Source organism: Microtus pennsylvanicus, chromosome 4 (assembly GCF_037038515.1).
Source record: "Microtus pennsylvanicus isolate mMicPen1 chromosome 4, mMicPen1.hap1, whole genome shotgun sequence".
NCBI lineage: Eukaryota > Metazoa > Chordata > Mammalia > Rodentia > Cricetidae > Microtus > Microtus pennsylvanicus.
The window spans coordinates 104,475,878-104,489,811 of NC_134582.1; the positions used below are offsets into that span (position 1 = coordinate 104,475,878).

At 47.6% G+C, this 13,934-nt stretch overlaps 1 protein-coding gene across 15 annotated transcripts in view; it reads right to left on the reverse strand.

Annotated features, from left to right (window-relative positions):
• The window catches only part of Gpld1 (glycosylphosphatidylinositol specific phospholipase D1), a 56,583-nt gene that overhangs the window by 12,305 nt on the left and 30,344 nt on the right, over positions 1 to 13,934 (reverse strand). For all 15 annotated transcript variants that reach the window (XM_075969992.1, XM_075970002.1, XM_075970001.1 and 12 more), the window contains 9 exons: positions 11,882 to 12,002; positions 10,339 to 10,478; positions 7,904 to 8,090; positions 4,823 to 4,933; positions 4,278 to 4,352; positions 4,032 to 4,188; positions 1,888 to 2,029; positions 354 to 459; positions 187 to 280 (listed from right to left, as the gene is read on the reverse strand). In XM_075969992.1, the coding sequence (XP_075826107.1) occupies positions 187 to 280; positions 354 to 459; positions 1,888 to 2,029; positions 4,032 to 4,188; positions 4,278 to 4,352; positions 4,823 to 4,933; positions 7,904 to 8,090; positions 10,339 to 10,478; positions 11,882 to 12,002 (1,133 nt within the window). The remainder of the gene's footprint in view (positions 1 to 186; positions 281 to 353; positions 460 to 1,887; positions 2,030 to 4,031; positions 4,189 to 4,277; positions 4,353 to 4,822; positions 4,934 to 7,903; positions 8,091 to 10,338; positions 10,479 to 11,881; positions 12,003 to 13,934) is intronic.

The window sequence follows — 13,934 nt, forward strand, 5'->3', positions numbered from 1 at the left end:
CCGCCACATCTTTTTCTTAATACTTTATTTACTTTTATTTCATTTGCATTAGTATTTTGCCTCCATGTAATCTCTCCAGTCCCCCTCCACACCACATCTTTGATCTATCAAGTTTTCACTCCAATATCTGACTCCTGAGTCTTTAATGGTAATAAAACAACTATATATATCATGTAGGTAACCTACCATGAGTAGGGGCTCCAACCAATAACACTTGTGTTAGGGTCCCATTCAGCCTCACATGGCCACTTGACAAGGAGGTGCCCAGCTTTCCCATTGCCTGCAAAGAACCATTGATTATTACTGATCGACTAAGCTAAGCAAGCACATCATTGAGAAAGAGGCTGGGGTACCTTATCGCCTGAGATAGTGATTTCACTCTGACAGTTTGGCAGAAAGTAGCCATACACCCTTCCCAGGCTGTTTTTCTCATGGATCCTGTGGCTCGAGCGTGCCAACCTGGGGAGAACACAGTGGTCAGTGACAGATGCAGGATGCAGAGCCCTGAGGATGAAGTGTCCGTGGAAGAAGCTGAGCCTCACCCCAGCCTGCATCCCTGGGACTCTGTCCTGTGATCCCGTTCACCAACATCGGCACCTATGAAGTTAATCTCACCAACATGGAGGCTTCCGGGTCTCACATCCACCCTCTGCCCCGACACTCCAGCAAAGCAGTGATGCCTACTGCCAGGGGCCGAATCACACTCTCCACCCCACACCCACCCCACTGCTGGTGTCCTGACTGTCAGTACTTCAGAATCAGACTGTATTGGAGACAGTATCTTTAAAAGGGTCACCAAGTGAAGAGAACGCTGGGGAGAGCCATAATCAAAGATGACTTAGCCCTCATAAAAACAGATGAGCACACAGACAAACCAGAGGCAGCTGACCTTCCCAGGGCGGAGATGATCGATTTGCTTCCTGAGTTCTGTAACGCTGCAGATCCAGAGCCAAGTTGCCTTTGGCTATCTTTGGTTCCCTTCATAGCTGCCGATCACTGCCCACTTCTCCATCTGACCTAGCATGTCTGTGACTCTCAGGTCAAACCCTTTGAGAGCCATAATCAACGGTCTCCCCCCAGCTCAGGGACTCAGAGACCATAGTATGGAGTCCTTGTGGGTCTCTAACCCACCTAACTGTTGTTTCCACCAATTTATTTGGGGGAAATACTTTTATTTCTTATTTTCTTTTGTTCTATAACTGAACTAATTTCATGAAACCATTTCCGCATTGAAACATGCTATTGAGCAACCTGAATCTGTGTCCCTGTGCCTCAGTCACACCTGCTTGACTCAAGAATAAGCTGTTCCTGGGGCTGCAGATACAGCTCAGTGGCTAAGAGCATGGGCTGCTCTTCCAGAGAACTAGGGTTCGATTCCCAGCACCCACATGGTGGTTCACAATTGCTGTAACCCAGTTCAGGAGATCCAACACACTCTCCTGGCCACTGAGGGACACAGATTTTTTTTTTTAAAGAATTAAGCTGTTTCTCATGTCCTTTGAGGTGAGAGCTATGTCTCGCAGAGATGGCCCTGTGCAGGCAGCAGGAAAGCAGCCAGAAGGAAGGCAACAGACGGAAGCCTCACAGGCTTCAGAAGAACCCTGCCCACACTTTGATCTTGGATTTCCATCTTTCAGGACAGTAGAACGAAATCTTTCTGTGTTTAAACTCCCAGGCTAAGGAATTTGTTGCTGTGGTTCTCACAAGCCAGTGCACATACTGCAGTTTCTAAAATGAGACATCTGTGACCTCCTTCCAGAGCTGAGGCTGTTCCTTTTAGGGCAATAGCCACTCACCCCTTTCTTCGCATCTACACTTATAAGGCCCCACAAATAGCTGGCACCGGCCCCATGTGCATTGTTTCCCCAGACCCGTGTCAACACTGACCTGCTGACGTTCTTCCAGGTTGGGCTCCCAACCAGCAGCAGGGTTCTGTTTGTCACTGTGACCCCATGGAGGGAGTATCCAAACCAAGAGAAGTCCTCCTCACCGCTCACCTTCCAGTCAGCTTCCTCTGCAGTCAGTGTTTCTAAAAAAAAATAAAATAAACAGTCTCCATCAACCAACTAACCAATCACCTATCAGTGACACCCAGTCCCAGTAAATGAACATGAAGAACATGAAAGAAACAGAGAAAGGTGTGTTACGGGCATGGTGATGCACATATACAATCTCAGAACTTGGGATGTGGAAGCAGAAGGGTCAAGAGTTCAAGGTCATCCTTGGCTCTATGTAATTTGAGACTAGCCTGGGTAGCATGCGACCCTGTCTAAAACAAACCCTTATGTGACTGAATAAATGGCCCCCATTCCCTTTATGAGGGAGGATGTGGAATTGAAAGGAAGCATCCTGTTTATGAACATATGAGAGCCAGGCAGCTTCTGAGATTTCGTCAGAGCCCCTTTGTCATATATGGATCCCCGGCATCAGCAGTAGATGGCACTCCAGACAAGAAGTGTGTTGCTGGAGCTCATTCCCAAAGGGTAAAGACACTGTTTAGAAAGGCCTTTCTCGGGGCAGTTGGAACGACTGGGATGACTTTGGCCTCGGCCTTCATAGCATTTCAATTTCACTCTTTGAAGCTGTAAGAATAATCTCTTTCACCAGGGCCATAATGATCAGAGTGGCCTGTGCTGCCACTCTGGGCCATGATGTCATCCGGACCCAAACTGTGGCCAAGGGCCCTGTCTGGGTTTGTGGCCCTAATGCAGCCATCTGTGTTGATGTCCGTGACTCCTGTTACCCTTGAAGGCCATGTGGATGTCCGGGGTTAAGGTACTATCTGAGGCCATATTGGTATTTGAGGGTCTTGCAGTAGCCAGGGCCATACAGACCTTAGTGCCTCACAGGGCTATGGTGACATTCAGGCCCAAGCTGCAGCCAAGGACGGCATCTGGGTCTGTGGTCCTACCACAGCTGGGGGCTCTGTTTATGTCTGTGGCCACAAGAGTGGCCAAGGTCCACACTTGGTAGAAATGTCCCGTCCCTCACCACAGGCATGAGAGAGCTGGCCCTGATGATATGGGCATAGAAAAGCTGCCTCCACCCTTCACCTGAGGGGGGCCAGTCCCAGCAGCCAGGACTGACCAAATCGGCTATCACACAGACCCACAGGCTTTTGAGTTGGCACACCCCAACATCTACCCCATCCGTGACATGCGGGAGTGCGTGAAAGGATTGGCCCTGCTGGCCCAGCTGTGGGATCTTCATGACTTGGGGCAAGAGCAGGATATCTGAGAGGAGTCTTGGTGAGGGTTCAGTATTAAGGGTTCACCAGAAGCCAGAGGCCTTGGACCAGGCCAACAACACATTACACAATGAACATTTGCAAGAAAAGCCGAGTGGACAGAAAGGGATTCTTCTAGAAACAGAACAGCGCAGCTCCCAAGGCCACCAAGATGAGCGAAGAGGTGCTGGGCAGGCAGGAAAGATGAGGCGTGAAGAGGGTTTTCTGTTTGCTTGCTTGCTTTATTTTGTTTTTAATTAACTTTTTAAACATTTTCTTTTGGGGGAATGCTACAAGGTGAGAGGCAGATATGGAGAGAATGGAAACTGAGCAGGATTGGGGCAATGCATGATGTGAAAGTCCCAAAAAAATCAATTTAAAAAATTATGTTAAAAAAAGAAAAGAATAACCTCTTGTCTCCTTTGGGCCTTTGTGTACACTCAGGGAGAATTATTTTTAAGCATTTATTTACAGTGTGTGTGTGTGTGTGTGTGTCTGTGTGTGTGTGTGTTGGAGTACCCATATGCCATGCCATGGGGAGTTAGCTCTCTCCTTCCACCATATGGATTCTGGAGATCAAACTCAGGTTGTCAGGCTTAGCAGCAAGCCCCTCACCTGCTGAGCCATCTGCCTGTCTTCACTGGCGATTCTTTCGCCATTTCTTGCCAGTACCTGTCAGCATGAGAGCCTGTCTCCTAGCGAGTGACATCATAGCACATTCAGGAAAAGGACACAGACCCACGTGTAAGAGATATCACAGTCACAGCCAAGCTGTGATCTCTGCCCCTGCCCCACCAGCTTCTACCTCTGTTACTCCATCTGGGGTGTGAGTAGAAGGCAGCCACAATCCCTCTCTGCTTCCCTCCACCCGGTGCAAAAGGTGAGCTGATCACCAGGTCGGGCTGGCCATCTCCATCCACATCTGCCGCCAGGAGGGTCCAGCCCAGGTTGCAGTAGGTGTCCTTCAGAGAGAAACAGCAAAGCACAATCCGTCAGCCCCAGAGGCCGTGGGCAGCAGCTGAGTGAGGCCCTGACACAGGCAGAGACGTACCTTGCAGGAGATGGTGATGTTGGGGGCAGAAGACAGCTTCCCCTGCTGGGACCCATAGTAGACATACACTGCACCCTGGACAAGCACAAACAGCAACAAGCCATAATGCTTTCGTGGTGTAGAGAACCCTAAACAGACAGCAAAACAGAGAAGACCCACTATCCGCAGAAACGCAGTCTGGACATTGGAGTTTATTATTGTTTGTTTAGCACGAATATATCTCCCATACTGGCCTGTAACTATGCAGACCAGGCTGGCATTGAACTCAAGGCTATCCTCCTGCTTCAGCCTCCTGGCAGGGACAACAGTCGTGTATCATCACACCTAATTATGCTTCTTTTCTATGATACTTAAGAGAACCCCAAAGCAGGGGTAGGGGAGAGGCCATTTTATCCCTGCCTCCGAGTCTATAGTCACTGCTGTGTGGGACAAAGGACCTAAGCTGGCTTTTCCCCAGAACACACTTCTCTCCGTTTTTGTCTCCTCCCTGCCAGACACACTGCTTTCTGACCCCTTCCCCACCTCTGCCTTCTTCCCAGCCTTACATTGTAGGTGAGCTGCCCGGAGCCCACAGAGGGGGCCCCCACAGCCAAGTCAGGCAGCCCATCCTTGTTGAAGTCCAGCACGGCCAAAGCTGAGCCAAAGCGACCTGAAGGCTGAAGAAACACAAGTTACTTCTCTGGGCTAGGTGTGGCCTTCAGACTCCCAGTGTGGACAGCCTGGGCCCCAACCTATTGCCCACAGGCTGAGGCTCGAATCCTCACGGCTCGGTAGCACGTTTGGGACACCTCTGGGTAGCTCCGTCTTAGGTGGAACTTGGGCAAGTCTGTCTGTCTTGAGAAAAAGCTGAAGTTCAAGAAAGCAGACAGTCCTGAGGAGCTCTGGATGTGTAGAAATGGTCTGTGTACACTTCAACCCACTCTACAGTATGTGTGTGTATGTTTGTGTGTGTTTGTGTGCGCATGCGTACATGTGGTGCTAGGTGTTGAACTGAATGTCTCACACGTGCTAGGCAAGTACTCTACCATTGAACTATATCTCCAGCCCTTTTTGTATTTTTTTTTTCATTTTTGAGATAGGGTCTCACTAAATTGCCCAAGTTAGCCTTGAACTCACTTTGTAACTTAGGCAGGCCTTGTACGTATGACCCTTCCTTCTGTCTCAGACTCCTGAGTAGCTAGGTTGGCAGGCCTACATCACCAGGCCCCGCTGAAAGTGACTAAAGAAATAACCACAAAGGAACAGCAGCTGATTTCTGTCCAGCACTTACAATGTAGTGGCAGAGCCACCCTGCCTGGCATGGCAGCCGCCAGCCTAAGATGGCTATACATTTCAATTTAAAGCAACTACAACAGAACCAGTCGCCAGCTTCAATGACCCCATTTCACATACACAAACCCGCATTGTTGATGGTTTTTATATGGTAGAGCACAGCTGTCAGACCTCCCCACTGTGGCGGAAAAGTCTACCAAACTTAGTGCTGTTGTTACCAACCTCACATCCCTTTCATGACAGGAAAACGGGCTCCATTCCAACACAGTTTGTTCCCAACATAGATTTTCCTCTATGGATATTTTTCCTGCTCCTGTCTAAAATCAGCCTAAGCCTAACTCATCAGCTGCTTCCCTATGCCTTCCGCAGCTTATAGCACAGGGAATTGTCTGGTGATGGGGATGGCAATGTTGCCACATCACACATGGCCCAGTGCCCCCTATATTATCCACTGACTAATTCCTATGGTGTGCACAATGGTATCTGTGGCATCTGGCCTTATGAAATGATCCAGGATCATGACAAAGGACAGGGAACTAGTCCAGGACCAAATGTGTACTAGGGGTGGGTGGGGACCAGTGATGAGCTGAGCCTTTCCCTCTGCAGATGGCCTGTGTCATCCAACAGCTGTGCTGTTAAAGCCCTGTTGAGATTCAGCCACTCATTCACAGCAAAGCACAGGGAAGCTGTGAGACAGCGGCCCTAAAACACCATGGTAGCCAAGGACAAAGAGAGGCTCCTGATGACACAGGGCTGGGCGTCTATGCCTTCTGCAGGCTACCTTCCAAACTGCCAAAGGTCACAGGGGAGGAGGGTATTGTGGAGCCACCTCCCCCCATCCCATGTGGGCTTAGAGACTGTACCGTGCAGGAAGCCACTGCCCAGAATTGTGACCTTTACCCATCAGCCTAACAGCAGTGACCATGCAGTGGTAAAGCAGACAGACGTGATTTGATTTATTTTGGAAATACTTCATGTGGAATCAGAAGGCTCCAGAAAATGGAACGGCCTTTACAGTGTGACCTCATTCACGGGGTAGGCAACTCAGTTCCACATGGCAGGGCCTGACTGCTATCCTCGGAGCCTACACTAGTACACAAATCCCTAGCGCTTTTGATTCCTTTGTCCTCCCCACAGCATTAACAACTAGCAATGGAGAAATGATTTGCACAATCACACAGCCACCATCGATCCCCAAAGTTAGGTTCCTAATCCCTGGCACTTGACACTCAGAGATTCAGGGTCAGGCCGGTGCCACCAAAACCTCTTCTGTGAGCAGCAGCGAGGCTCTGGTGTTCCTCCATGCTCCTAAAATGGCTAATGCCTTCTGTGTCTGCAAAGCCCTCCAGGGCCCTGAGTGTTCCCAAGAGGAATGAACACTCTGATTTGGTGACAAACATACACAGTGACTGTGGGTTTCCCCTGGTGATAAAAAACTGACCAGAGCAAAGCAATGGTATCTACGCAAAGCCTGGAGTTCAGAGATGTGCCCATGGCCGATTTGACTTTGATCCACACTCCGCAATTATAGAAGACAACGGTTACATAGGGGAAATGGTGGAGAGCATAGGCGATTCTGTCTTCCACCACTGAGCTGCATCATCAAGAAACTGCAGCTCTTCACGCTACCCACCTCCGTACCAGGAAGGATAGGCACTGAGGTGTTCGAGATCTGCCTGGGCTACATAGTGAATTCCAAGGAGGTCTGGGATCCAGTGTGAGAGCCCATCTCTTAAAATAGAAAAGAAATCAAATTCCCCATGTCTGCTTGAGCTGTTGTAAACAGCACACGTATTTGAGGAGCACTGTATTTCCTGCTCAGAGCTTGGTAACAGATTGAGATAAATGAAGCGAAGGTGATGGTAACAGTGAGAGGCGCTGCATCTGTGTAGGTGGCCCCTGAATTGTTCTCCTCATCTAGGTGACTCATCTGGAATGTGCTCTGTAAGACTGGGTGGGCAGTGACTCAGCAGTACGGTGCTACCTAGAGCCCCTCCAATGAGGGGCTGGTTCATGGCTCAGTAATAGAATACCTGCCTAGATTCCCCCCAAAGAAGAGCTGGGAGCATAGCTCAGTGGTAGAATGCCGTCCCAGAATCCTCCAACTCGGGAAACGTGGCTCCATGGTAGAGTGCTTGCTTGGTACACTTGAGCTAGGGAGAGGGCTCAGCAAGAGCGCTGTCTAGCGCCCGAGTGAGGGGCTGGAGTAGGGCTCTGTGGTAGAGCAGTTGCCTGACATGTGTGAAGCCCTGGCTTTAACCCCCAGTACCAGGAAAACCAAGACAATGAAAACATACTAAAATGCCAACAATGGCTTACTCACCCCAAGAGAGGAAAGACGTGACAGTTCTCACCTGGAAGCCCTGCAGGATCCCATGGGCCTCCTTGTCTAGGTCTAGGTCAACCGGGGGCAGGCCCAGATCGTTGCCATAGACGATGTACACCCGCCCAACCTGGAAGCGGCCAGGGTGGCTGTAGCCTGGCGCACCCACCACGAGGTCACTGTGCCCATCCTGGTTGAGGTCGGCTGAGGCCATGACCCTTAGGGAAGAAGAGAACCGAGGGCTCAGGTAACACTGCCTGCTCTCCTCTCCAGAACTCAGCAATCCAGCTTTCCCAGACGACCCCATGTTCTGCGTGACTGCTGGGGACATTCATTTGGGGGCTATATCATTTATGGGATTCAGAGTCGCTCTCCATGGGGGAAACAAAACAAAAATGGACAACTAGAGGCATCTGGGACTTTCTGGACCACAGAAGCAGAGTAGGGGAAGAGCAGCCTCATAAAGGTGTGTGTCCTCAGCAGCCACTGAGATACTGGGTTGGTCTGTTTGGTCCATTGTTACTTAATCAAACACATGGCTTATTTCTATCCTACTGACACAGTCCAGCTTTTGTGGCATTCAGTTGGGTAGCCAACATATTTAATATGTGAACTGAACTGATATTCCTAAAGGGGGAAAACGTCACACCAGTGTTAAAGATTTTACAAGGTTTATTGGAAGTCCCTGATGAGGGAGAGCTGCAATGTCGCAAACGCAGAGCCAAATTGTCTTGGATCATCTTTGGCATCTCAGTGGCCATTAACTGCCCACCTGTGTCTGACCTCACGTCATGCTTGGATTCTTGGAGGATCATTACACTACAAGGGAAAGTCCGCGATGATAAATGCCCAAGAACACTGGGGCCCTGAAGATATTCTACAAAACAGCACTTCACTGTTGCAATTACTTAACAAAATAAAAGAGTCTCATGCTAAAATACATTTGGCCAACTATAAAGAGCTATTTAAACATATACTTGACACATTAAATTAGTGCTTTTTTGATGATTAATTAGAAAGTGAGGTTCTCCATTGTTTCTTTGTTTTGGGATGATTTTTTTTTTCTTTTGTTTGTTTTGAGATAGGGTCTTTCTATGCAGCCCTTGGTGTCTAGGAACTCACTGTGCAGATCAGGTTGGCCTCAAACTCAGAGAAATGTCTGCCTCTGCCTTTCTGAGTGACTGGATTAAAGAAAAAAAATGGGTTCTAACATAGCGAGGGTTCTGTGCTGGAGCCCTGCCGAAGGAGAGACGTTTTTGAGAGTCACCATATGCCTCTCTTTTCAGCTATCCAAGTCACCCCTTTTCACTTGTAGTATTGTTGTGTCTAACAGGCTCTCAGGAAAGGAGTCTGGCTTCCAAAGAAATGACATGAAAGGCTTCCAACTCTACACCTATGTAAAGAATGGGACTCGGCTGCCAGCCCGGAAATGAATCAGGGACCTTACACTTCACTGCACCAAACAAACAAATAATTCTTTTCTCTTTCAAAAATGATGGTGTATACAAACCTATTTTCTGGGACTGGAAAGATGGCTAAGAGAATTTGCACCGGGCACCCACTTGGTGACTCATAACTGTTTGTAACGATATTTATAGGGCATATGAAACCCTCTTCTGGCCCTCAGGGGCACCAAACATATACATGGTACATATTAAATAAACATCTTAAAAACATTTTCCAAAGTCCTTGTGCTGTTGTTTTTCTGTCAAGTTGACATAAGTCGGAGACATCTGGAAAGAGACTTCATCTGAGAAAATGTTTCCATCAGATTGGCCTATAGACAAGTCTATGGGGCATTTTCTTGTTAATGGTGGATGTGGGAGGGTCCAAACTACTTTGGGTAGTGCCACTCCTGGGCAGGTGCTGCTGGGGTGTATAAGAAAGCAGGCTGAGCAAGCCATGAGGAAAAGGCCAGTGACTTCCTCCATGACTTCTGATTCAGTTCCTACCTCCAGGTCCCTACCCTGTTAGAGTCCCTGCCTTAGTTTTCTTGATGATGACTGTGATCTGAACATGTAAGCCAGGCAAACCCTTTCCTTCCTGGGTTGCTTTTGGCCAAGGTGTTTTATCACAGCAGCAGAAAGCAAGCCAAGACAGACATTTTCCTTAGTCTGAACTTGCACAAAATCTCTCTACCAAAATGGAGACAGCATGCAGCCCAGATCCACTTTCCCAGGAGAGGAGTAGGGAACATGTCTCTGAGTTAAACTGACTCAAGTTCCAGCCTTTGTCCCCAACCTTCTGTCACTGTGAGATAGCCACAGCTCAGTACGGAGGAAATTAGATTTCTTTCTGTCCCCAGTTCATTCAAACTTTAAACGAATCCATTTTTCTGTTTCCTAATTTCTTCTAAAATATAGGGAAAGCAAGGCTTCACCAGTTAACACAAATGGAGCCACCCAAAAGTGGATGAAGGGGACTGGGTGGCATACAACACCCCCGATCTAATGAACTCATCCTTACCAGCCAAGCCTGGCATAGGGAACAGACAGGAAGTAGGTGGCAGAGGGACTGGAGACATGCTTTAGCGGAGTCCGAGAGCTGCCATCAAACATGGTCCTCAGGTTCCTTTCCAGAGCCTGGTACATGAAGGTTACAGATTCCTGAAATGGGAGGTCATTTTAGATGTGCGAAGATCACGGCATTGTCAACAGGAACCATGGGAATGGCTGACAAATAAAACTACTATTCATTTCTCAACATCCTAGCTTAGGCCAGGCAACAGGACAGCAGAGTCACACGGAGAGGGGCTGAGGGATGATGATAGGGTATAGCCTGACACGATGTGGGGAGAGTCAGCTGGGATTTCCTCAAAGCCAGTGGTCTGCATTGATTTGAAGACTCAAATGCAATGAAACATTTTTTCTCTTTGGACATCACCTCGCTGTACAGCTTTGCTGGCCTAGAACTCACTGCATAGACCATGCTGTCCTTGAACTCACAGAGAGCTGCCTGGTTCAGCTTCCCAAGTGCTGGGACTAATGGTGTGCCAGGGGAAAAAAATAGAATTTTTACAGACCATAATTTTAGGAAAGACAAGCCTGTCTCATCTAGAACTAGAATTATGACCGTAAATAGTTGGTTCATTTTTCTCAAATAAATGAGCAATTGGATTCTAAAAATTCTTAACCTCTAAGCTATAGGTTCTCAAACTGTGGGCCAAAACCCCATCAGCAAACCTCTATTTCCAAAAAATATTTGCATTATGATTCATAACAGTAGCAAAATTACAGTTAGGAAATAGCAAGTAAATGTGGTTGGGGGAGGGGTCACCACACTGGAGGAACTGTATTAAAGGGTCGCAGCACTAGGAAGGCTGAGAACCACTGCTCTGGGCCACACCCACAGTGAGATGCTCACTATTTGCTTTGACTCTCAAGGTGCCTAGGGAACAGGAAACACCCTTCACAGGGCTGTAGGTTTGCGCCAGAGGACCTGGGGACAATCGGCCACCAAGCTTGAAATTCTAAGCTGTCCTTTTTCATGTATTTAGTTGTGCATATGTCTGGGACAGCATCTTATTCTATAGCCTAGGCTGGTCCCAAGTCACAGCAATCCTCCTGCCTCAGTATCCTAAGCCGTAGGATCACCAGTGTGGGGCACCATATAGAGTACCAAATTGTCTTGAAGTTCTGACTGCAAAGATACAAACACAAACTGGGGTAGTCCTTAACAAGATGAAGAAACACTTGATCCATCCTAGTTAAAGGAAAACAATTCTAAATTCGCCAAAGGGTGACATAAGACCCAAGAAGACTTCCTAGGCACCAGCAGAAGACAGCAAAGCAGATCCAGCCGAGAAAATGGAAGCCAGACAGCCAGCCCAGGCTGAGGAGAAGTACTTATGTAAGAACCTGCAGGCAAGCAACATGTCTTCTGTCTTCCCTGCTATCATCCTGCCAGGAGGCTGTACACAAACTGATGCCCAGCTCTGGCTCCACAGTCATACAGAAGACACTACATCAGCTGTTATAAAGTATCAACCCTCAGGACAGGAAGTTCTCACCGGAGCCCAGGAACCTGCGCTGTAGAACACGCCTCTTTCTGTGTAGTTCAAGTTTTTCCTGATATCTTTTCTTATGGACACGGTCAGATTCCTATGAAAATCATTTTTCTGCACTTTTGAGCTGTTGAGAAGAGAGATGAATAAAATAATCAAACCCAAAAAGACTACCAGGCCCTTGAGTTACTGAGCTGAAGGTACACACGTTAATACTGGCCGATGAAGATACAAACACATTCATACTACCTGAGATACCGGAATTTTAACATCTAGAAGTTGAAAGCACAGCAAACATAACTTTTAAAAATTACTTTTTAAAAATATCACATATCTTAGCCAGCCTGTGAGCCCATATTTTGATATGGCACAAAAGCCATTATCCCGGTCCCCGAGCGGATCACGTAGCTCTGCAGACATGCTGTCTGTGCCCTTAACAAAAGCCAGGATGCCTGCTCCTAGCTTCTTTTGTTAAAATGTGGATTACCTGAGAAGAGATGTTTGACTGAAGCTGATGTCTTAAGAGTTTAGATGTTTGGTGCTTCCTTCCTTTTGTAATTTGGAGGATGTCTTATAGAGATGCTAATTCAGGGCCAGGACCTGGGCCCAGGCACCTGGTAACCTAGGTACCTTTGTGTGTTCCCGCTCTTTTGGTGAGGGTATATAAGATGTTTGGAGAATAAAGGGTGAGCTGGCTTTTTCCATGATGATGGTGTAAGCTGTGTCAGTTTTATTCCTCGTGACTCCGTTCCAGCCTGGTTAGGGAATTTGTGTTGGACCCTCACAGGCTCCAACACCAGCCCAAACCACAGACGCCTAGGAAGAGCCGCCCTTTACTGTACAAAATCTTGTGGTGAGTGTATTTCTAAGGCTGAGAAGCCAGCTTTTACAAAACCTGGTGTTTCTGAGGCCATGGGTATAGCAGAATGTGTGCTTTGCATGTGCACAGGACCTGGGTTCAAACCCCAGCACAAGAAAGAAGAAAAAGAAATGTAGGATTTTCTGTGGTCTCGGAGCTCACAGTAGGAGTAAAAGTACTTCTAGAATACCAGCCTACAAATGTACTGCAGGACTTCACCAAAGAGCTCAAGACGGCTCTTTACCTACTGAGGACAGTAGCACGTACGCAGACTGCCTCATCCAGAAAGACAAGCGTGAGAATCAGTTATCTAATTAAAATACATTTCCCAGTGCAGAGATCTTGAATTGGGTATAGTGGCACTTGGGGGCTAGAGATAGGAAAATCAGGAGTTTAAAGCCAGCCTGAGCTATACAATGAGTTAAAGGCCAGCCTGAACTACAGGAGTTGCAGTCTTAAAACAAAACAACAAACAAACACACGTTGCAGCCAGCCTAAACCACAGGTGTCTAGAAGAGCCACCCAGGCTTTAGAATGCTTAAGAGCAAGGGAACAATAGACAGATAAGAGCCCAAGGAAAGACACAGATGGCAAGCTTAGCCACCTAAAGGTGCAAAAAAAAAAAAAAGAAAGAAAAAAATCAACAACCAGACTTACTTTTTTTGTTTTTTTTGTTTGTTTGTTTGTTTCTCTATAGCTTTGGAGCCTGTCCTGGAACCCACTCTGTGTAGCCCAGGCTGACCTTGAACTCCCAGAGCTCCGCGTGCCTCTGCCCCCAAGTGCACCACCAGCGCCCGGCCCAGACTGACTTTAAATGAAGTGATCAACAAAGGCTGACTGGAACCCTCCTTCATCTTTTAATTCTCTCCAGGCACTAAAATCTTAGGATCTCACTTTAATATCTAGAATATTTAAAGTTTCTGCTCTTAAATATCTTATTGGGTCTTCAAGGGAACTCTAGTGGGCCCTGGTTGGGCCACCATACTATATTCCCAGAGCTTCTGGCCCTTCTCTCTCCAAGGGTCAGCAATATTTACAATGACATGTCCAGTGCCAAGCTGGCTGTCGGGTCACATGCTGAGCTCCTGGTACAATGACTACCTCCAAGTACTTTTACTATTTATGTTATTGCTTTATTTGATTAACAGATGGTATTTCTTTCTGTAGATAACATCATGAATTGGAGGCTGGCTCCTGGCT